Source organism: Solanum dulcamara, chromosome 10, assembly GCF_947179165.1.
Source record: "Solanum dulcamara chromosome 10, daSolDulc1.2, whole genome shotgun sequence".
NCBI classification, from domain to species: Eukaryota; Viridiplantae; Streptophyta; class Magnoliopsida; order Solanales; family Solanaceae; genus Solanum; species Solanum dulcamara.
The window spans coordinates 68,135,273-68,160,061 of NC_077246.1; the positions used below are offsets into that span (position 1 = coordinate 68,135,273).

General features: G+C 31.3%; 3 protein-coding genes and 1 non-coding gene across 4 annotated transcripts; 2 read left to right on the plus strand and 2 right to left on the minus strand.

Annotated features, from left to right (window-relative positions):
- Window positions 1-1,095: 1,095 nt before the first annotated feature.
- LOC129871521 (40S ribosomal protein S26-3-like) lies at window positions 1,096-3,454 on the plus strand. The gene is made up of 5 exons (XM_055946451.1): window positions 1,096-1,206; window positions 1,305-1,397; window positions 2,579-2,663; window positions 2,734-2,867; window positions 3,164-3,454. The coding sequence occupies exons 1-5, from the start codon at window positions 1,204-1,206 to the stop codon at window positions 3,233-3,235; spliced, it is 387 nt and encodes a 128-aa protein (XP_055802426.1). The 5' UTR covers window positions 1,096-1,203; the 3' UTR covers window positions 3,236-3,454.
- A 1,112-nt stretch (window positions 3,455-4,566) lies between these two features.
- Window positions 4,567-7,123, plus strand: LOC129871132 (high mobility group B protein 7-like). The gene is made up of 8 exons (XM_055946013.1): window positions 4,567-4,785; window positions 5,901-5,983; window positions 6,086-6,134; window positions 6,215-6,313; window positions 6,443-6,500; window positions 6,588-6,632; window positions 6,723-6,812; window positions 6,898-7,123. Exons 1-8 carry the CDS (start codon window positions 4,649-4,651, stop codon window positions 6,985-6,987), a joined length of 651 nt encoding a protein of 216 aa, XP_055801988.1. The 5' UTR covers window positions 4,567-4,648; the 3' UTR covers window positions 6,988-7,123.
- A 133-nt stretch (window positions 7,124-7,256) lies between these two features.
- On the minus strand, window positions 7,257-9,419 carry LOC129871131 (LRR receptor-like serine/threonine-protein kinase FLS2). Its single transcript, XM_055946012.1, has one exon. The coding sequence runs from the start codon at window positions 9,238-9,240 to the stop codon at window positions 7,432-7,434; it is 1,809 nt and encodes a 602-aa protein (XP_055801987.1). The 5' UTR covers window positions 9,241-9,419; the 3' UTR covers window positions 7,257-7,431.
- Window positions 9,420-24,717: 15,298 nt separating this feature from the next.
- On the minus strand, window positions 24,718-24,789 carry TRNAC-GCA (transfer RNA cysteine (anticodon GCA)). Its single transcript has one exon. It is a non-coding gene; the product is annotated as a tRNA-Cys (tRNA).

A 24,789-nucleotide genomic window follows, 5' to 3' on the forward strand; every position in this document is an offset into this window, starting at 1 on the left:
TGTGTGTATATATATATATATATATATATCACTCTAAAAATTTCTCAAAAAAATAAAAAATTAAAGTATCCAAAAGTATAAACAAATCAAGTTTGTTAGAAAAACTTCGGTATTTTTATCCTCCGCTTTTTGCTGCTCGCCACCAATTTTTTCACTGCTACCCGAATCAACATTGTTAACTTTTTTTTTTCGAGGCTATTTTGCATGTCTAAGGGAATTGAATCTTCTTTCCTCTTTGTGGATTGTGTCGATTCAGTTTCATCCATGAGATTCAATGGTATAGGATCATTAGCATTCTTTGATCTTATTTCATTCTCAAATGCAGCAATAGAGCCTGAAAATTGGACTTGAATTTGAGTAATACCCAAATTAAATGATGAGATTTCATTCAACAAATCATCAAATAAATGTATACCTCTTGTAACCCTCTTAAAAGAGTTGATTTCCACCATTTTTATGGCTACAACAGTGGTTGAATAAAAAAACCCAAAATCCTATGAAACTAGAAGTAACACGAATATGTATACAATGATAAACTTCAAAAAAATTAGCAAAAATCGGAATTAGAATATCTCTACATAATTAGAAGATACCTGATGAACATAAATCACTAAAATTACTCCTAAATTTGTGCAAGAAAATCCTGTTGATTTGGGGAAAAATCAACCTAAAATCGGGCTTCTCTATTCTGTAGTGAAAAGTGAGTATATCCAACTTAGTTTCTCTGGAAAAAACATAGGGAATAAGTATAATTTTAGGCGTGTAAAAGTCAGCATTAATTATTAGGCATGTAAGTAGCATCATATTTTTTTTTAATATTTAATTCTCAATATATAATATTAAAATAAAAAATTATTATGGAATATTAATTAGTTTTTCTATTTATATTATAAATGTATCCATATAATTTTAAAAAAGTAAACTATAGCTATTTAATTTAAATATGTATTAAGATTTGCTAGATCCCGTAGTTTTTTCTACTATGTTTATACGATCTAGAAAAACGAGAATTGATAGGCCCATATTTGGGCTTTTGAAAGAAGGCCCATCATAGCTCTAATCAGGCTTCTCGAAAAAGCCCTATATTTCGGTCTTTTACACAATAAGAATAAACCCTAGTCTCTCATAAAGCAGATTTGCAGCCATTAGAGTTACCATTCCGCTCACTGCTCAGAGGCGGCAGCAACAACTCATCCACCGAAAATGGTGAATAACGATTCGAATTTGTTCGTCAAATATTACATTTATGCTTAGAAAATCTATAGTTTCTCTGATTTTCGTTTGTATATGTGTAAATTTTGCAGACTTTCAAGAGAAGAAATGGAGGTCGTAACAAACATGGACGTGGCCATGTCAAATTCATCCGTTGCTCCAACTGCGGCAAGTGCTGCCCTAAGGTATCTTGTTTTTCCTCCTTTTAGATAGTAAATACGACTAATTTGTATTTGAATGCTGAGTCGGAGTGGTTATTTCACGTAGCTGATCTTAACTATTCTGGATTTTGACCTAGTTGTAAATTATATGTTATCATTATGTTATCTTTGGGTTTTAGCATTTTTTTTGATGAATTAATGAATTCAAAATATTGTTAGTTCTGGCAATGAAGAGTTAGGCAATATTTGGCCTTTAATCTAGCTGATGCCTAAAGTTATTCGGATAAATATGTGTCACATGATTGTTTATTTGTTGAGTGGGGTTTACTTGTTATAGGTTCTGGTGTTCATTGACCATTTGTCAGTGTTTTTAGTTTGTGAGATGTTTAATTTGTTGGATTGAGTTGTTAATTGTGGCCGCAGAGTGGTAGAAACTTGCTGATTGATGCTGTATGGTAGTTCCTTGATTTTGTGTTTTAGTCTTTCGTTGATACAATGTTTGTGCTTTTTAATTGTTTATTAATCAGGCAATTAGTTAAAGTCTTGTTTTTTTAGAATGATATGTACTATAGGAATGTGTTGTCGGAGCTAAGTTTCAGTGTAGTTGCTATTCTTTACCAGTTCAACATATGCTAAGTACTTTATCAGTTCAACATTTGCTTACCTACACAGGGATGGGATAACTTTACTCTTTTTGATTCATCTTCATTTTGGACTTAGCTCTTAGATGTAGAGCTTCAGTCCTCTTGTTGATACAATGTTTGCGCTTTTTAATTGTTTATTAATCAGGCAATTAGGTATAGTCTTGTTTTTTAGAATGATTTGTAATATAGGAACGTGTCGTTGGAGCTAAGTTCCAGTGTAGTTGCTAGACTTTATCAGTTCAACATTTGCTTACCCACACGGTGATGGGTTAACTTTACTTGTTTATCATTCATCTTCATATTGGACTTATCTCTTAGATGTAGAGCTTCCCTCCAATTGCAACAATTATGTTTCTAGTTAAACTCACCAAGTGTTGAAAAGTTATTGATCCTCCTATGTTGTGGATAAATATATATATACCTATATTATATAGTGTGTTTGTATGTGTATATATGTATGTATGTGTGTATATTTCCTAATTCAGTATTATTTTTACATGCCAAGTTTTGCAATAATATTGGAAATATAGAATGTTATGTCTCTTGTGAATTTTGTTTCAGGACAAAGCAATCAAGAGGTTCCTTGTGAGGAACATTGTTGAACAAGCAGCAGTGAGGGATGTTCAGGAAGCTTGTGCTTTCGAATGTGAGATTCTTAGTGCAATTAACATTATTTATTTACAAGTAGTACTGACATAAATATGTTATATTTGCAGTGTACACTCTTCCTAAGCTGTACTTGAAGATGCAATATTGTGTCTCATGTGCCATTCACTCCAAGGTTGTTAGGGTCCGCTCTCGTACTGATAGGAGGGTCCGTGAGCCTCCACAGCGTTTCAGACGCCCAAGGGTACTGAATTATACTTTTCAATCTTTTCATGCAAAATTTTCTATTTGGATCAAATTTTAGGTGTGGGAGTCTATTACAACACAGGCTATTCAAAAGGTTTTATTGATTTGAATCTCGTCTTCGTTGCTCACATATATTCTGCAAAACAATTTACATGCTATGAAATGTTCAATACCTATATCAACTACTTGAATATGTTAAAAAGTTTTTCAAGTTATTGAGAAACAAGTTCCTTCAATCTTTTGTGAATTCTATTTATGTCGTTCGGATGCTTACATGTAGTGTTTCTGTTTCAGGACGATCTCCCCAAGGCTGGTCAAGCTCCACGCCCAGCTGGAGGGGCTCCTCCTGCTGCTGCTCGTACTTGAGTGCCTGCATTTTGATCAACTGCTATTATGCCTTTGGGTTTTTGTTTAATTTGAGCGAATCTATGGTATTTTGAGATGTGTTTTTGAAGTGGATTTTTTTTAATTTAGTTTACTTTGAACAATCATTAAATTTGTGCATGCAAATTTCAAGAAAACAGGCATGTGGTTCTATCTTATTACTTATATAGTCATTACAATTAAACTCTATTTAAACATTAATGTTTTCTCACCTACAGAAAGTGTCTTGGATACTATGCTACATAACTAACAAAAAGTTAACCCTAACAAATTTAAGTTGGGTATTAATGGGTTGCCAAAGTTAGGTATATATATTATATGGGGTTAGTGGTGAAGGACTAGCTTGTGAGAACGAGTTACAAATAACGGGTTGACAGACTATTTAGCTATCAAACTTCTTTTGAAGAGGCGCACGTAATACTTTAGGTGTATTCCACGCAGTGAAAAACTTTATGAGATGTAATATAATAATTTCATATGGGACATTCTCTTTTTAATTCGGTACTGGTGTAGTGGTAATCAGAAGACCAATACGAACAATAATGTGTTGGATTTTTTATAATAGAAATATATTAAGTATTTCTAGGGTAATAGATATGAAGATTGTTTAACGTAATTTATCCATAACCTATATACAGTTCGGAGTGTGGTGTCGTGATGAAACTATTTCATTCTTAACTAGAATGAATTTTGTAGTGCACAATTTAGATTTACTCAAGGCTCCAATACAAGCATTGGGTGGGAAACCAAACTAAATAAAAAATTGTGTGGAAACCAAAATAAATAAAAAGTTTCTAAAATGTTATTTATATGCTATTTCCATTTCAGCTTATGTGATTCTATTTTTTAAAAAAGAAATTGTTACAAAAATATGACCTATTTTAAAATTTTAAACACAATTTAATTTATTTATCTCAATTAACCATTAATGACAAGTTATTATAATTACACAAATATTATGATTTTTTTATATAACAAAGTTTTAAAAACTTTAATTTATTTTTTCAAACTTTATCTTTAATTAAAATAGCTGGGGTGATAAATAAGCTTTTAAAGAACTGATACAAGAGAAAAAAATCTTCTTTATTGGGATATACACAGTAAGCAATCATGGACCGTTAAAAAGAGTAAAGACTTACTAATCCAACGGTAGACATTCAATACACGTCATCAATCCAAGTTATTTTTAAAATCACCGCCAAAATCTCATAAAAATTCAAAAAATGGCGCTAAAAGTTCAAAAAAACTGAAAAACCAAATTTTCCCCAATATTCCCTCCTTCATTTCTTCTTTAAACCCTCCAAAATCCCCACAAACATTTTACACCATATAATTTACTCTCTGTTTTAGATTTCTGAAGCATTTTGTAATCAAGATTTTGAAATAAATAATAGTATGGCTGGTGGTGGAGCATCGAATAAGTCTTCGAATGGTGGTGGACCTACTAGAGTGAGGAAGAGGGTAGAAGTTGAATCTACTGCTGCTGCTGCTAGTCTTAAACGTGCTAAGGATGGCAGTGCTTTTGCTCGTTGGTATGAATTGATTTTTTTTTCTTGCTATTTATGATATGGGTTTGTAGGTGAATTTTGTTATATTCATAGGTATGGAGTTTTCTGGTAGAAAAAAGTTAATTGAAGGTTGTGGGTGTGTTTGAATAATTGAAAGTTAACATTTTGAAGATTTCAGGATCTGAGTAATGGTTTTCTTCCTTTTTTTGGGGGCTATTAATAGAGTTGATGTTGTAATAGGTTGAGATACACAATTTACGGGTAAAATTAGTGGTGGGTGTGTTTGCATTTTTCTGTTTATCGGGTGATAAATGGAGTTGTGTTTATTATGTTAAGTCTGTAAATGTTGGAATAAATAGAGTTAGATATGTGATTTTTGGGGAGAAAAGTTATTGAAGTTGGTGGGTGCGTTTGAATCATTGAAGGTTACATCTGCAAATTCATGAATTGGGTTTCTTCTTTTTCCCCCTTTTCGTCTGATAAATAGACTTTACATTGTTATTATTTTTCTTGTACATTGTGGGATTTCACTATGTATGTTGTTGTTGTTGTTTGTCTGATAATTAGAGTAAGATATGCAATTTACTGGTGAAAAAGTTAAATGAAGATAGTGGATGTCTGTAAATCATTGAAGGGTACATTGGCAGATTCATGAACAGGGTTGCTGTTTTCTTCTTTTGGGGGTGATGAATAGCTTTGGTCCACAATGTGAGTGTATTCAAATGTTTGATTAGGTACCAACATGAATTGTGTTGTAGTGGTGGAATTGTTTTGTCCTTAACTAGAGATTTTGGGTTTGAGTTTTGAATATGAAGAACATTTTGTTGGGAGTGTTACCCCCGTTAGTGTGTGAGTCGAATTTAGTTGGGGCTCCAGCATTGTACATTGGGTGTGAAACCAAAATAAAACAAATTATTGGAACGGGTGTAGATACACAGTTTTAGGGTAAAATAGGTTGCTATTTTGTAATCCATAACAATACTTTTTCAATTTTACAAAGTTTGGTGAAAGAACCTGGTTTTGTGCTGTGTATATTTGTGGTTCTATGGTCATGCTTATAAGTTTTGACTGAAGAATACATATCTCTTTCCTGTTGACTATTTGTGATGCATATTGAGTTTTCTCTTTCATTATTGCAGTGAAGAATGCAGCAAAGATGTACCCATAGCATTGATTAGCTTCCACAATTGTAGCCTTGATGCAAAAATCAAGATGAACTTGGGTACTGTACTTTTGCCTTTGTTAGCTCTTTTCGCTTGTAATCAATCTTATTGGTGAATTTTGGGCCATGAACATTTTGTTAATGGGCTATTTGTTTGTGTAGAGGCTCAAGTTGTGGAAAATCAAACTGAAGTGAAGAAACCAGCAGCAAAGTAATTCTAGAGCTTTTGTTATTGTCGTTTTATGTTTGTTTGTTGTCTGTATTTCTAATATGTTAATCAACATTGCACAGGAGCAAGGAGAAATCAACAGAGCCAAAGGCTAAAAGGGAAAAGAAACCCAAGAATCCAAATGCTCCAAAACGTCCTCCTACTGCTTTCTTTGTGTTCATGTAATCTCTCACTCCTTGTCTGTGTACACTTTTGCATTCATTTCTTGTTTGTTCATGTATGGATATGATAGAAATCTTTAGTCATGTGGTAGGATTATGTCAATGTGTTGACATGTAAAAATCTTGCAGGGATGATTTTAGACAGACATTTAAGGCTGCAAATCCTGATTGCAAGAGTGTCTCCACGGTAATGATAAATGTAACTCTTCTTGATGTCCTTCTGTTTAATTTCCTTTAGATGATTACTAATCAGTTTATACTTTGATACCTCTAGGTTGCTAAGGAGGGTGGTGAGAAATGGAAGTCCATGACTGATGAGGTGAGTGGCATGAGTCTATGGTTTGGCATGTCTTTGTTGTGGTGTTCAAAATGTGGATTCTTACTATTGTGATTCCAAATGGTTTCACAGGAGAAAAAGCCATATCAGGACAAGGCTGCAGAGCTCAAAGCAGCATATGAAAAGGCGTTGAAGTCCAACACTGATGCTGATAATGCCAATGTGGGCTCTTGTTTTTATACTAATCTTAAGTTATCAACTGTTACATTCACTTTTTTGATTCTAACATCTAAATTATTGATTTCAGGATGAAGATGAGGAGCTTGAGAAGGAAGTGAAGGAAGAGGTAGTAGTAGATGAGGAGGTGAAGGAAGAGATAGAAGTAGATGAGGAATAGAGCTGTTGGTTTTTGAACTGGTGTAACTTTCTTCAAGATTCTTGAATTGACTAGTTTTGAGGGCTTATGTAAATTTTTGATCAATTGTCAACTTAGTTTCTACTTGAAGTAGTAATATATGGAAATTTATGGTTTAGTTCTTGCTTACAAATCTTTTTGGAATGAATTTCTTATTATAGCTATTTAATGATGCAAGTTCTCTTTTGAATAGTTGGTGATTTGTGTTAGCCAATTGATACATGAATTTGAGTTTGTGATTGATAATGCGATGAGAATCGTTCAAATGAATTTATTCATTTCACATTGAATTTATGTGAAGTAACACTGACTAACAATGTGAGCTGATATGATAGAGTTGTACAAGTAGTACTAGAATTCCAAAAAAATTATTAAATAACTGTTTGTTTGTTAACAAACATAAATTCCTATGAATGGAGTCAGCAGTTACTGGCCCAACTTGTCTTGTTTCTTTACCTTACAAGATGGTAAAGGCTTACCACACAAGCAAAGATTGTGGGCATAGGCAGCTGCAGGGAAGATGTTGTATGGTCTGCCTTGTGGGATTTCTCCACATAATCTGTTGGCTCTGAAGTTTGCATGTCTCAATGCTTCAATCCCCAACAAACTATCTGGTATTATCCCCGAAAGTCTGTTGATCGATAAGTCTAACCATTGCAACTTCACTAGTGATCCTAGACTTATTGGAATTGTACCAGTAATCTGGTTTCTTGATATATCCAACCTCTCAAGCTTATTAAGATTTGAGATTGAAGTTGGGATTTGACCTGCAATCTTGTTGCTTCCTATATTGAGCACATAGAGGTTTAAGCCACTGATGAACTCTGGGATGTTCCCAGAAAGTTGGTTGTTTGATACATCAATTGCTTCCAAGAATTTGCTTGTCTTATTGCTTAACATCCTCGAAAGAGACCCGAAAAGCTGATTTGAATGGAGATCAAGAAATGAAATCCCCTCAGGCAATTTGATCCCAGCAACATCAGATTTCAACCTGTTGTTTGATATCTTCGCCTTTTGCAAGCTCGACATTCTTGCAAAGAAACTTGATATCCCACCTGTGAAGGCGTTATCCGACAGGTCTATGGAGTTCAAGGAATCAGGCCTAGTGAAATTCGGAAGTGTCCCACGAAGCTTACAGCCTGCTAAGTTGACATCAGAAAGCTCTCTGGTTCTAATCCATTCAGGTACTATTCCAAGATTGAAATGGTTGTAAGACAAATCTATTGATAAAAGAGAAGGAAGACCTTTAGAGAAAGCAATAGGCAAAGGATCTAAAAGGTCATTTCTAGACAAACTAAGGTTCCAAAGATTTGTTAGTCCTGCAATAGACTCAGGGATTTGGCCTGTCAACTTGTTAAAACTCAATGACAAAGAAGTTAGTGCCTTTAACTTCCCAATTTGGTTAGGAATTCTCCCTGTCATTCGATTATGATCCATCGATAAAAACGAAAGCTTTAGCAGATTACACAAGGAAACTGGAACCCCCCCAGACAATTGGTTACTAGAAAGGTCAATGTATGTCAAATTCTGAAGCTGTCCAAGAAAATCTGGAACAACCCCAGATAGTAAATTGTGGCTCAGATCCATAGACTGCAATTCAACAAGATTCTTGAAACTAATTGGTATAGACCCTTTTAGCATATTCCCTGCTAAACTCAGCAGCTGCAGATTCTTGAAATTTCCTATTATAGAAGGTACCTGTCCAGTCAAATGATTCCCACTAAGTGAAAGTGTCTGAAGTAATTCCAAGTGAGATAAACCAGAAGGTATATCCCCCTGTAGAGAATTACCATCCAAGATTAATTGCTTCAATCTTGAAAGTTTCGAAAAACTTTCCGGTATTACACCAGCAATATGTTTCATTCCACTTATAATCAAGGTCTCCAAGAAATGCAAATCACCAAGAGTTGATGACAAAGTCCCCTTCATGTAAACACTAATGTCCCTCTCAGAAGGTGTTTGTAACACCAATCTATTCACCCTCCCTGTTGATGGATCACATTCTACACCTTCCCAACCTCCTCCACAACAATCTTTACCTGTCCATGAAGACAGAAAATCAGTAGTGTCCTTAAAAATCATATCTTTGAATCCAAGAAGAGCAAGCCTATCAGTTTCAGCACAAATTTGGTCTGGTGCTGCTGCTGCTGCCGCTTGTGGGTCTTGGCCTAGTGATAATAAGTGAAAGAATGATAAAATGAACAAAATCTTGAAAACCAACATCAGAAAATGCATTTTGGGAAGTGGGGTTTGATCTGTTTGGTAAGTGTCTGAAAAAAAATCTCGACTTGGAAGAAACAAAAGGGTATATATTTTATGATAAAAGATTTGAAAATGAAGAAAGATGGGTTTTCTTCTTGTTTATTCGTCACTTAGACAACAAGGTACAATGATGGAAAAAAGATATTGGGAAAAATCTGAGGTAGAAAAAGAATGATTTGGTCTGAACAATTGTTTCACTTATTTATAGAAAGAAAAAAAAAACCTTAAAAGTAGCAACTGTAATTTAAAGGTAAAAAGTTTGTGTTTTTTTTTTTTAATCAACCAGAGTTGTCGTGGACTGAACTGATAAATATTTTTTTATCCTTAATTAAAATATTTCGGGTTTGAGTCTTTTTGACTTATTCAGTTAGTATTTTACCACATAAAATATGAGATTTTTCGGCGCAAATTTATATTTAGTCGAATTTTAATATAAATATCGAGCATCAAACATAGATTTTGTTTTTGTTTTGTTTTCTCAATTTAAGAGAGTTCACATGTATGTAAAAAATAATTTGGAAATTTTGACCGTTTGGTTATGGCTCACTGTCACGAGTATCCTACAGCACATTGGAACGTTGGAGCGCACTACATAGGTTTAAAATTCTTTCCCACCCTTTGGGGAACATTCCACTAAGGTCTTTTTGATTTTTCTAGTCCACAATTTCACCTCTTTCGTTAATCGGTTATGGAGCTACAGTTTTATTTACGGATTCGATATAATTTTGTAGTTTTAATTTAGATTTTGTATTTGTGTTAAAAAGTTTACTTAACATGTATAGTAATTTATTTAGAACGTTATAGTTATCTTTTGTAAAATTTAGAATCTATAGAGTTAAAAATCTAGTTTTGTCTCTGTGCCAATAAAAATGAGATAATAATAATTGAAGGTCTTATAAGAAAACGATAGAAACCTAAAATCATATTGAAGTAACTCGTCGTTTAAACCTATAATCTCTTGGAATCCATTTCACTTCTTGTGTTAATTTATAAATGGGGGTGGAGCTACAATTTTGTTTACGGGTTCGACAAAATTTTATAGTTTCGACTTAGATCTTGTGTTTGTGTTAAAAGAAAAAAAAAGGTTTACTAAATATGCATAGTAATTTATTCTGAACGTAATAAGTTGTTCTTTATAAAAATTCAGAATTTATGAAGTCAAAATTTTAACTTTGTCAATGTGCCAGAGTGAGATTATAATAATTGAAGAAGATAAAAGATAACGATGTAAACCTAAAATTATTATTGAAGGAAGTCGTTGTAACCTAGATCTCTTGAAATTCATACAAAATATGATATCATGGAAGAATATGATCTATATAGGCGATATATTTTGAGATTAAATTTTAGTTATGTTAGTATGTTCATTTTAAGTTCAGTATTTTTTGAAGTCGAATGAATATTCACAATATGTCACGTGAGTTCACAAGAACTTTTAGTTTTTGTCTAGACTTTATATATATTAAGAATATAATAATTATTTATAAATATTTGACTATAAATCTAATTATTATTGAATATTAATTTAAGATTACAGCTGAAAATGTAGAAAACTTTCATGAATTTAGCAATGATTTATATAACTAATCCCTATCTACTTGGGATTGTAAATTAGTACTTTATCACTCCATTATTCCTCCATTTTTAATTTTTGGTATAGAAAAATTCCATTAACTCTTGCATTTAATTTAAACAATTTTTGCTACAGCTGTGAAATTTGACATACCATAAATAAGAAATTAAAAGAAGAAATTTGATTTTTTTTTGAAGATTTTTAGCAATTTGATTGACACCAATTTATTAGGTGAAGCAAAATTTATGGAGTTAATTTTTTGAATAGTCACTCAAATTATGAAAATTACTCGTAAAGTAATTTATGTTTTTATTTTTCATGAATACAAAATCGTTTAAGTGTACATATTTTCTTATATAAAATTACCCAAGATTGACCCAAAATAAATTTTTGGTTAAAGTACACATTTTAGGTTTTGCATTTAATTTACACAATTTTTTATACAGCTGTGAAATTTTACATACCATAAATAAGAAATGAAAAGAAGAAATTTGATTTTTGAATTTTTTTGGCAGTTTGATTGACACAAATCTTCACCTTAAATGGAATTAATTTCTTGGATAGTAATTTAAATCCATGTTATCATCATAAATTATTAGAATAAATTGAGTTATAATTAATAATTTTCTCTAGTGTTTTATTTATTTATTTGCATAGAGTATTATATTTTTCCATAGAACAATGCTTAGCTTGAAAGAGCAAAAGCTGAGCTAAAAGAAATATTCCCTTTACCAAGTTGAAGTATTTAATTAAATGATTCACTTTTTTTTCCCTCTTTAATTATGGTTTGTTTTCTCATAATTTAAATAATTGTAAATTGTTTTACAGAATAGAAAGCAATCTCACAAAGAGATGTGGTCCTTTGTGTGTGCTTTAAGAGAAAAATTATTTATAGAATATTTATTTTGATTTGAATCTAAATCTTGTGTCACACTTCAAATTTTGATGAGAAATTAATTTCTGAAAATTGAGTGAATACAAAATATAGATGGAACTCATAAATTTAATGGCCTTGATCCTAAGCAGATATGTTGAAGGATCATCACATTTATTAGGAAGTAAATTGTTGTTACATGTCATAACATGCATTGGATGACCATGATAATGACCCAATTTTTCTAACAAAACCAGTTCATAATTTGAATGAATTGCATAAAAAAAAGAGGTGATAAAAAAGTTGGTATAAATTGATCAAAATTTGACACAATTGTTTATGGTTGTGACACTTTAACAATTTTTTTAATAATATATATATCAATATCTTATAAATTTTTCTTTACACAATGAGTATAATTCAACAGGGTACAAAATAACATTAATTATAGATACTTATTCGTAATAATAATTTTATGAATATATTTTTTACGCATCACTATATAGAACCTTAATTTAATTACTCTCCTGATTTATATTATATGATTTTTTAAAACTTGAGTACACCTCTAAAGAATTTCACTTGCTTCTAAAAGTAAGAGATGTTTTTATTATGTTACCTTTAATTAAATAAAACTTATTTAATATGATTTCTTTATTAGGTAAAAGCTCACTTATTTAAATAAAAGTAAAGATTAATACCTTTTTAATTATGTAAAATATTATTTAGTTTGAACTAAATATAAAGTTTAGAAAGATCATATAATATGAATGGAAGGAAGTATAATTTATCATTCACCTTATTTTAAAGTTATTTCTAATACATTAAATATATATTTTATTTTATTTTTCTATAGAAAAAAGTGTTTAGGACTTAATCCATCAACCCTACTACTTGACAAAGGCATGTGATTTCTTTATTAATTGGTTGAATTGTTGTTGTACATAATGGAATGATTATCCACTTTCCTATTTTGGAAGTTTACTTGCAACTAGATGAAATGGTCCAATCAAAGAAAAAACCTAGAGATAAATGATATGTAAAGGTAAAAACAAAAATTTCCCTTATTCTCTTAAATTATCCTTTTATGACTTTAATAATATATACCAAAATTTTTAAAAAATTATTTCACTTACAAAACCTAATTTTAATTTCATATATTCTTAGTAATTGAAATATCAAAAAAAAGAAAGAGAAGTATTCTAACTTTAATCTTTCAATTTTCTAATTTACATAACGTTAAAATAATATGCAAGGAGGTAAGGAAGCAGATGTATATCTAACCTGAATTGGTTTAACGTTTGTATTTCAAATTATACTATTCCTTTGAGTAGTCATAATATCAATCTGAATCACTCTGATAATCTCATATCTTATAGTTTAAACTACTAAATATTCTTATTTCCATTTTAAATCTCGATATCAATCAAACTGATCAAATCAATGAAGGAAAAATTAGGACAAATATGTTTTTATCTTAAAAGGTATCACACGATACCACTTTATCGGATTTTTTTTACTTGATGTTTATATATAATAAGTAAAATAAAAATATTGAGTATAAATAAACATTTATTATAATATTTTTAGTGGATGTCCCATTTGTAAGTGGACAACTTGCTCACTTGTTTTTTCTCTCTCTCATTGCTGGCTTTGGCATTGAAAATATACACACAGATACATACGTTTCTCTCATTTTCTTCTCCTCTCTCTTTCTCTTATTTTCTACTTCTTAAATTGCTAAATTAGTTTATTTTATAACACGTTATCAGCACGAGCTTCCATCACTTTGAGCTATTTCATGAAGGTAACAAAAGGATAAGAATTTTTTTTAAAAATGTCTAATATGTTGCTCTTGATATTTCTAGAAAAGGCTACTCATCATAAGCACTAGATGCTGAAATACACCTAGAATCGATGGGTCTGACAGACATCATCAAAAATGACAATACGGCATTTAGTCAAGACCGTGCCAAAGCCATGATATTTCTCCCCCACCATCTTTACGAGGGGTTAGATTTACAATACCTCACATTAAAAGACCCCTTAAACTATGGAAGAATCTAAAAGAGAGATATGACCACCTAAAGTTGATCATCCTTCCACATGCACGTCATGATTGGCTTAATCTGAGATTAATGGATTTTAAAAATATAACTGAATATAATTCTGCCTTGTTAATGGATTTTTAAAATATAACTGAATATAATTTTGCCTTGTTTAGAATTATAGCTCAGTTAAATTTATGCGGAGAAGAAATCATTGAGCAAGACAAACGTGAAAAAGATATTCCACATTTCCACCTGCGAATATGCTCTTACAGCAGCAATATCGCGAAATGGGGTTTAAAAAATATTCTGAATTACTTTCTCACCTTCTTATTGATGAACGTCACAACGAACTGTTAATGAAAAATCATGATAGTTGGCCCGTTGGTTCTTTGTCACTCCTTGAAGTGAATCAAGTAAACTATAACAACGAGAAAGAGGTCATGCTCGTGGTCGAAGAAAAAATCATAATCATAATGTTCGGTTGGCACCGAAAAATGATTAGCAATATAAAAGGAAGAGTGAAAAGCCAGAAGCTATACCAAAGAAAAATTTAGAAAGTATATGCCATAGATGTGGAGGTATGGGGCACTGGTCACAGACCTTCCAGTCATCAAAACGTCTTGTTCAGCTATATCAGGCATCCTTGAAGAGGGCAGAAAATAATCTAGAGAAATTTTTTATCTCTGAAGATAATGTTGAGTCTATGCATCTGGATGTAGCTGATTTCTTGAATTTTCCAGAAGAAAATATGAATATTGATAAGCTTGATAATATTTAAACAATTTTTCTTTTATTTGTCTGTACGAAACATGTTTGTATTCTTCTAATCCATGTAAATAAATAAACTTTGTGTAATAATTTATGTTTTAATTATAATATTTATTTTATTTTATTTTTGAAGAAAATTATGGATATGCCTCAAATTTTGTTTGGATCAGTGATTAATCACGAGGATATTTGTGTAATTGATAGTGGAACAACGCATGCCATTTTTAAAGACGAGAAATATTTTCCAACTTGCTTAGAATAAAAACAAATGTTACTATAATTTTTGATAGTTCAAAAATTATTGAAAGCTCCAAAAGAGCTACTATATTTCTGCCCAAGGGGACAAAAATTGTTATAGAAGATACACTATTCTCTTCTAAATTCTCAAGAAACTTGTTAAGTTTTAAAGATATCCGCAAAAATGGATGTCATATTGAGAAACTAAATGAATATTGAATATTTAATACCTCGGTATAACCAAGAGTGTCTCAGGTCAGAAATATATTTTGGAAAAATTATCAACTTTGTCGTCTGGCCTATATTATGCAAAAATTAGTGCAATTGAAGCACATTTAATCATAAACCAGAAGTTTACCAATCTAAATACATTTGTGCTATGACATGATCGAATAGGTCACCCTGGATCAATAATGATGAGATGAATTCTTGAAAATTCAACTGGACATCCGTTAAAGAACATGAAAATTCTTATGAATGATGAATTTTCATGTGCTGCTTGTTATTAGGGCAAATTAATTGCCAGAACATCAGCCCTGAAGATTGGCATTGAATCTCCTAACTTTTTAGAGCTTATACATGGAGATTTATGTGGACCTATTCATCCACCTAGTGGATTGTTCAGATATCGAGCCATTGAAGCAACAAGACTTAACCATTGGCTAGCGCTCATCTCCAGCTCATTATGATTCTTTGCTTTAGGGATCGTTCCTGTGCATCTTTTATATTTTATGTTCATAATAGATGCATCATCAAGATGGTCTCATTTGTGCCTGTTATCATCTCGCAACCTGGCATTTGCGAAGTTGTTAGCACAAATAATAAGCTTAAGGGCGTAATTTTCAGATTATCCAATTAAATCTATTTGTCTTGATAACGCTCGAGAATTTACATTCCAAGCTTTTGATGATTATTGCTTATCAATTAGGATAAAAATTGAACATCTTGTTGTTTATGTTCATACTCAAAATGACCTTGTAGAGTCATTTATTAAGCGTCTACAATTGATGGCATGACCCCTACTAATGAAAACAAAATTGACAATTACTGTTTGGGGCCATGCTAATCTACATGCAGCAGCATTTGTACGTCTCAAATCGATAAATTATAATAAATACTCTCCATCACAATTAGTATTTGGTCATAAGCCAAATATAGCCCATCTACGAATTTTTGGTTGTGCGGTATACGTGCATGTAGCACCACCACAACGTACAAAGATGAGCTCTCAATGAGGGTTGGACATATATGTTGGGTTTAATTCACCCTCCACAATTCGCTACCTTGAACCATTGACAAAAGACTTATTTACTGATCGATTTGCAGATTGTCGGTTTAATAAAATAACTTTTCCACAATTAGGGAGAGAGAAAAAGGATTCCGAAAAAAAAATTGCGTGGAAAGTTTCATTATTATCTCATTTTGATCCACATACCCGCACATGTGAGCAGGAGGTCCAGAAGATCATTCACTTACAGAAAATAGCAAATCAAATGCCAGATACATTTACTGATTTGCAACGGATAACTAAGTTACATATCTTTGCAGTGAATATGCATGTCTGGATTGATGTCCCAAAAGAACCATCTACTAGTATCATCGTTTCTGAATCCCAAACACGCCAGAAGCGTGGTAGAACATTGGGTTCAAAGGATAAAAATCTTAGAAAGAGAAGCGTGAGGAATAACAAAAATGATACTACAAAAGAACCTCTTGAAGAAGGTCAAGATTTGAGTAATCTTGATATTCCTGAAGAAATCAGTGAATTCGAGACTCAAGTAAATGAAGAACTTTCAATAAGTTCTACCGGTGATGAGATAAATGTAGATCGATTGAAAAATCATGATTGATGATGTTTTTGCATATAATGTTGCACTTAACCTCATGCAAGATAGTGAAAGTCTTAAGCCTAAATCCGTCGAAGAATGTCGACGTAGATATGATTGGCCACAATGGCAAAAGACAATTCAATCAGAATTAGACTCACTTGCTAAACGTGAGATTTTTTGACATATAGTCCAAACCCCCGAAGGTGTAAAACCAGTTGGCTATAAATGGGTTTTTGTGCCAAAACGAAATGAGAGAAATGAAATTGTAAGATACAAGGCACACCTTGTTGCATATGGATTCTCTCAAAAATCCTGGGTCAACTATGAAGAACATATTCACCTATTATGGATGGAATAACTTTTCGATATCTCATCAGTTTAGCTATACATAAAAATCTTGAAATACATCTAATGGATGAAGTTACAGCTTACCTTTATGGTTCACTTGATAATGAAATTTACATTAAAATTCCAGAAAGATTAAAATTGCCTGAAGCATGTAATAAGTCTCGGGAGATGTACTCAATCAAATTGCAAAGATCATTATATGGTCTGAAACAATCAGAGAGTATGTGGTATAATCGCCTTAGTGAGTACTTGATAAATTAAGGTTATATAAATGATGTCATTTGTCCGTGTGCTTTTATTAAGAAAACAGAATAAGAGTTTGTTATATTCGTCGTTTATGTTGATGACATAAATCTCATTGGAACCCCTTAAGAGGTCCAAAAGGCTATTGAATATCTAAAGAAAAAATTTGAGATTAAAGACCTTGGAAAGACAAAACTTTGTCTGGGTCTGCAAATTGAACATTTAGCAGACGGGGTCTTTGTCTACCAATCTGCCTACACTAAGAAAATCTTAAAACGATTTTACATGGACAAACCACATCCATTAAGTATTCCAATGATTTTTCGATCACTTGAAGTTGACAAAGATCCATTTCGACCTCCAGAAGAGGATGAAGAACTTCTTGGTGCTGAAGTACCATATTTCAGTGCTATTGGTGCACTTATGTATCTTGGTAACGCAACCAGACCTGATATAAAATTTTCTATTAATTTGCTGGCAAGTTATAGTTCATCAACGCGAAAATATTGAAACGGTATCAAACATATTTTGCGATACCTAAAGGGTACCATTGATATGAGTTTGTTTTATACTAACAAAGGTTGTGCAGACCTATTGGTTATGCAGATGCAGATTATTTATCATACTCACATAAAGATTGATTTCAAACAGGCTATCTATTTACAAATAGAGGAACTGCTATATCATGGCGATAAGCAATCTATTGTTGCTATTTCTTCAAATCATGCTGAAATAATAGCAATTGATGAAGCAAGTAGAGAATGTGTGTGATTGAGATCGGTGATACAGTTCATCAAAGAAATATGTGTCCTGAAAAATAATGTCAAAGTACCTATAGTTATATTCGAAGACAATAAGACAATGCCGCGTGCATAGCTCAATTGAAAGGAGACTTCATAAAAAGACACAGAACGAAACATATTTCACCAAAATTATTCTTCACACCTGATCTCCAAAAGAATGATGATATTGATGTAGAACAAGTTTGTTCGAGTGATAATCTTGAAGATTTATTCACAAAGGCATTACCAACATCAACTTTAGAGAAGCTAAGATATAAGATTGAAATGTGTCGTCTCCAAAATATCAAATGAAGTTTTCATCAGGGGAAGTAAAATACGCGTTGCACTCTTTTTCCCTTAACCAAGGTTTTGTCCCACTGGATTTTCCTGGTAATGTTTTTAATGAGGCAGCACTCAAGGCGTATTACCAGATGTGTGTACTCTTTTTGCTTTACTAGGTTTTTTTCTACTGGGTTTTTTCTATTAAGGTTTTTAACGAGACACAACATCTATGGATATTGAAAATTACTATATATATACTTGTTCTTTCACTAGAATTTTTCTTTTATATGGACATTCAAGGGGGAGTATTATAATATATTTAGTGGATGTTTCTTTTGTACGTGAGCCCCACTTAAAGTAGAAAGCTTGCCCACTTGTTTATTTTCTCTCATTGCTGGCTATAAAATGCCATGCTTTAGCATTGAAAATATACATACAGATATATACGTTTCTCTTATCTTCTTCTCGTCTCTCTCTCTCTGTCTTATTTTCTCCTTCTTAAATTGCTAAGTTAGTTTATTTTATAACAACATTAATACATTTGATTCTTAAAAACTAATGAATTTGTGACCCTATGACCAGTTTAGGTTCAAATTAGTTGGCAATTAAAAATATTTGTTGTTTATTTCGGACCCCAAAAAAGATGACAAATTCACTATTTACCACATAAAATCTATCTTCTCTCACATATGATCCAACAACAAACAACAACATACCGAGTGAAATCTCACAAGTGGTCTTCTCTCACATATGATCCAACAACAACATACCGAGTGAAATCTCATAAGTGGAGTCTGAAAAGGGTGGGATGTACGCAGACTTTACCACTACCTCATGAAGATAGAGAGGTTGTTTCCAAAAGACCCTCGGTTCAAAAGTCACAGTCCCAAGTAAGAGAGAAAAATAATATATATAGCATAATGACAATAAAACGAAAAGCTATGTAAATTTTACAAGACAAGAACAATAATGATATCAAAGTAATATAATAAACAAAGGCAATAACAACATATCTATAAAAGCATGCCTAGACCTACGACCACCCTAAACCGACACATGTCAAGACACCATTCTATTCCTACTAGCCTTCTACCCTAAACCACGACCTCCACTCCTTTCTATCGAAGGTCATGTCGTTGGTGATATGAAGTAGCATCATATCTTGTCTAATCAACTCTTTCCAATACTTTTTCGATCTACCCCTATCCCTCCGCATAACCCCAAATCCAACAGCTCGCACCTCCTAATTGGGGCGTTGACCCCCCTCTTCTGCACATGCCCAAACCATCTCAGTATCGCTTCTCTCATCTAGTGGCCTCGATCCAAAGTTTGTTAAAGCATGATATAACTCATACTAAACAATATTATAGAAAACAAATTTTCAAAATTTAAGAAATTAAGAGACGTTAGAAACACTTATTAGAGAGAAGTAAGTACAGCATACTCAAAGAAATGATAAAATTAATTAATTAGGACCATATTATATTGATTGACAACCATTGGATTTCACTTAACATAATTAATTAAAAAGATGATTATGACTTATGAGTATTTTGCATACGCATTTAAGTGAACTAATCACTAATCAATAACATGTTTAAGTTTGTCCTATAAAGTTCTTAACCTTTTTTCTTGAATCCTTGAAACTTTGTTTTTGAGCTGGACAACACCAATATCACTAGTCACTATATATAATATCGACTTATATGACATCATTTAAATATTAAAAATTTATCAAGTTTTTTTATTGCGAATTTTTTATATTACGAATGATTTTTTTATTATAAAAATATTTTACTGATTTTGATACGATCAGATAAAACTTTTTTAGTGATCATTCGTGAAATTAATATATTATATAAAACACATCATCAAGCTACGGAAACTTCAATTCAAAGTTTCTTGATTGCCAACATTCACCGTAAATGAATGAAATGTTAATGATAATGCTAAAAAATTATGATGAAAATTAAAGTGTGCGTTTGATTATATTGATTTGAACGTTTTGGATATTTGGTTTGGCTTTTGAATTTTTTTTTAATATCAATTTTGGATTGGATATCATATTTAGTATTATACGAAAATCTAAAATTTGTATGTCGTATATTCAGAGGCGGAGACACTTTGTAGTCAAGGGTTATCAGAACACCCATTGGCAGAAAATTATATTATTTATATATGGTTAAAATAATTTTTTATGTATATATAGCAGATGTTAAACCCCTTTCGATTAGTTCATGTGTCTACCTCTTCAAGTTTTGAATTCTCTTAGTCAAAATTTTAGTTTCGCCAGTGCTTATATCTAATTCTATTTGTATCATATGTGTCCAGTGCTAATAAGTTCAATTTTCTAGGTTCAATATATTAGTACCCTATAGCCCTATCCATTATTATATTAAGTCCAATATGAAATTACATCGACATATCTGGTAGGGTGACTTCAATCATTGTTAACAATAGAAAGATATACATTCAAATTATAAGGTGAGTTGAGGTTGTTAAATGCTATGGTCTATGTTAAAGGGTTTTAAAGTCAAAAACAAATATTCAAATATCCAAATCGATTAATCCCAAATTGAAAGTATGAAATTCAATCAAATTTCAAATTTATTTGATAATTTGAATTGTAATTTCGTCAATCTGAAAATCAAGAATCCAAATTAGAATTTTCATATTCAATCTAAACAACCGAAATGCACTACCACTTCAAAACACTATAATTTTTTTTAATGAAAGGTGCTCAAGTGATCATCCATCAATCAGTGTAGCTCTAGTGCTAGTTATAAATAAATCATTGGACTTTCATGAAAGAATAGAAGAATAAACTTATTGTGGGACATATATACAAGAGTAAATTTCTAAGAATCACTCAAGTATGTGAAATCACTTAAAGTCATAGAAAATCTAATTTTGGAATGACCTTGTAAGAGATAATTCTTATGTCAAATGGTTTTATTGATAAAAAAATAAGTCCAATGATTTCCTAAGTAATTTCACATATTTGAAAAATCGTTATTGAAATATATTCATATATACATATGGGAATTCAGAATTTAAACTTTTTAAGTTCAAATTTGGACTTCTACCACATTTCGTCTAAATTATTGAATTTAAAACCTATTATTCATACTTAAATTATAGTTATTTTATAATAAATTAGTATAATTTGATGTAAACTATAAATATAAATGTCTTAGTTTTGAAACCACTTCTTGCTCATATGTCACACATGTGAGACCTAGAAAATTCACAAAAAGGGGCTCTGTGTGGGTTGCATCCTGCCTAATCTTGGGTCCCCATCTTTGTACAACAAAAACAAGAAATTTTTATTTTGCCCAAATTTAAATACAGATTATTTTATTATTTTTTCGTTTTAATTTATGTGACAATTGAAAATTTCAAGTTTAAATTTTTAAATTTTAAATGTGAATTCAGACATAGAAGCTTTAGGTTTTTTGAAATATTTTTTTTTATATATTTGAAAACTACGTAAAAAGTACTATAAATCAAAATAATGAACAACTTAAAACATTTAAAAGATATATAAAAAAATTTCTCTCAAAGAAAAAATTGATTTGACTCTCAAAATTCTACCTATGTCACATAAATTAAAACGATAAAAGTATAAACATACAAAAAATATAAGCTATAAGCTAAAGTTATTTCGAATGAATAGATATATAGCTCCTTCAATAGAATTATCTATGCACTATATTGCACTGATGTATTAGAATAGTCTGTTTATATCATTACTAAGATATATAGCTCATTCAGCTGAATTATCTGATATTTTAAAATAATCTATTTACGTCACATTATTTAGGATGCGATCCTTTTCCAAACCTGCGAACCCATCTTAGTTTTGAAGACACTCATTGCTCATATGTGTCTCACATGTGAGAGACCTAGAAATAAACAAAAAGGGACTGATGTGTGTTGCATCCTGCCTAATCTTGGGTACAACAAAAAACATGAAATATTATTTTTGGCCCAAAAAAACAACCTTTTTATCCTAAAAAATAGAAATTATTTTTTTTTCTTGAAAAAAGTTTTTATTTTCTTGATATTTTTTGAATTTTATGTATGACAAGATTGACAACATATGTATATAATGTAAGACAGATTGATGAATTAGGTAGCGTTGAATGCGGAGAGATACGTTAATTGTTGTCTATTTAATTTTTTTCTTATCTAAATTGTCAATGCACTCTTTACTTTCTGACTATATAGTTGGAAACCAAGGAGATAGATTTACACCCGAATATTCGTTTTGATATGTCGCAGCTTCATATTATTGACGATATGACTTTCGATAGAAAAGAGTGGAGGTCGCGTATTAGGGTAGTAGGGATAGAGAATTGACTTGCATTTAAGGTTTAGTGCCTGGTGTAGGACTAGTCGTGCCCTTGCAGTTATGTTGTTTATTGTATTTCAGTTATCACACTATTTTATTATTATTATTTCAATCTCGTAGAGTTTATACTGTTTTTCTTATTAATCATTATACTTTCTCCACTGTTTTTTTTCTTCTTTTATTTGGGATTGATTCGCTTGAGCCAAGGATCTTTTAGAAACAACCCCTCTACCTCCATGAGGTAATGATAAGGGCTGCGTACATTCTACCCTTCCCAGGCTCTACTTTATGGAATTTCACTGGGTATATTGTTCTTGTTATTGATTAATTCATTTTTTTATCGGGTAAAAGTAGTTAAAGAGGAAACATTCATTTCCAAGTTAATTTTTTCATTTTTTAAGATTTAAATCCAAGACTTATGATTAAAGACGGAAAAATTTCTCCTATTCATTCCACCACAACACTCGCTAGTCAGGATGTAGTCTGTTGCCCACGCAGTGGGTTAATTCTGGGTTTTTAACTTGTCAACATTTTGTTTTGATTTTCTCCTTCTCATAAATGTGAGTTTACTCATATTATTGGTCTCGAGCCCTAATTAAAAAGAAAAGTTAATGTAGATTGACAATTTAATTATATGAATAGAAAACAAACTCTTAACAAGCATTCGGCCCATATGCATTTGGGCTCAAATTTAAAGTTTTAATTTGAAATTAATATATTTATTTACGAAATGTAAGTAAAATTTTAAGTTCAATTTCAAATCATGATTTGACACTATTAAAAATAGTCAAAAATCGACCTTTTGAGTCATTTTTTTTAAAAAAACATAATTATTTTTTAAAATTTCAAGTTGTAAGTTCAATTTTATTAAAGATAAAACTAAACCTATGAGTTTATATTTTGCAAACAAAGATCTATCATCTTAAATTTCGCAAAAAAAAAAAGAAAGATTCATGCTCAATGTAAAGAGATTGTTAAGATTCATGTTCGATGTGAAAAGATTTTTCATATCATAAAAGAGGATTATATTAAAGAATAACTAGTCACTATTACTGTTGATTTGTTGGACTAGTCGATCTTTGTAAAATTTTGTGTATTTGAAAGTTTGTAATAACATGTAATCACCTTTATTTAAAAGGGATATTGAGATATATGATTTACTAATGTGGCGCCATATGATATTTCGATACCTTATTATTATGAACTATGGTTTGCTCACCTGGTGAAATTGCATGAGAGTTGAAGAAGTTTTGTAGTTTTCATAAATCATGAGATTTTCATGTTTACGAGACAATTTAAAAAATCCAAATTGCATTTCTATTGCTCTGTGGGTTAGTATCAATATGTTTGCGGTCTCTACAGGAAAAAAAGAACATAAGTTTCATTCTCAATATTGTAAACTTTTTGTCTTACCTATTTTATTGCAATGATTTATAAAAATTAGTGACCTTGTATGTATATAGTATAATTTTCTAGTAAAAAGGGTTGAAACAAACTCTCTTCTGTCCTTAGCGCCGCCCATGAGTGTAGTATTAACATCTGTTTGGTTATGAATATTCTTCTACTTTTTTTTAAAGTTGAATTTCGAAAATCATGTTAGGCCATAAAAATATAGAAACTTTTGAAATTCAACTTCAAACAACAAAAGGTTGTTTCTCTCCAAATCACTTACAAAAAATTCAAAACCAACTTCAATTTTCAAATATCATTTTTCCACTTTGAAAACGAAAATATATATATATATATATTTTAAAATTTCACAATTTTACGTCCTAACATGCGCTTAAACATATAAGCTTGTGAATTTCCAAATATGACCCTTGTCATTAACCTAGCTAGGGAAATTATAAGATAACAAATTTGATCTTCACACTAAAAAGAAGACAATCATGAGAAGGAAAATTTGAAGTTTACAAATCCTTCCAATGTTTTAATTTCACAAACAAAACTTTTCTTTTTGAAGTAAAAATTAAAACGTGCACAACATTTGTGTATGTAATACGCTTTAACTTAAAATTAATTAAACTTGAAATCTGCATGATTAAACTTGTAATTAACTTTAAACAGAAAAGGATACAACAAAAGAAAATTTTAAAAAGCAAAAAAAGAAGGGCCCAACCGGGTTCGAACCGGTGACCTCTTGATCTGCAGTCAAATGCTCTACCACTGAGCTATGGACCC

Excerpts from the sequence above, each read along its gene's own strand:
- LOC129871521 (XM_055946451.1), top strand. Across the intron at positions 2,664-2,733 it reads GGAAGCTTGTGCTTTCGAAT|TGTACACTCTTCCTAAGCTG; the intron begins GTGAGATTCTTA and ends TTATATTTGCAG. Across the intron at positions 2,868-3,163 it reads AGCGTTTCAGACGCCCAAGG|GACGATCTCCCCAAGGCTGG; the intron begins GTACTGAATTAT and ends TTTCTGTTTCAG.
- LOC129871132 (XM_055946013.1), top strand. The coding sequence starts at position 4,649 with ATGGCTGGTGGTGGAGCATCGAATAAGTCTTCGAATGGTGGTGGACCT. Across the intron at positions 6,501-6,587 it reads ATTGCAAGAGTGTCTCCACG|GTTGCTAAGGAGGGTGGTGA; the intron begins GTAATGATAAAT and ends TGATACCTCTAG. Across the intron at positions 6,633-6,722 it reads GGAAGTCCATGACTGATGAG|GAGAAAAAGCCATATCAGGA; the intron begins GTGAGTGGCATG and ends ATGGTTTCACAG.
- LOC129871131 (XM_055946012.1), bottom strand. The coding sequence starts at position 9,240 with ATGCATTTTCTGATGTTGGTTTTCAAGATTTTGTTCATTTTATCATTC.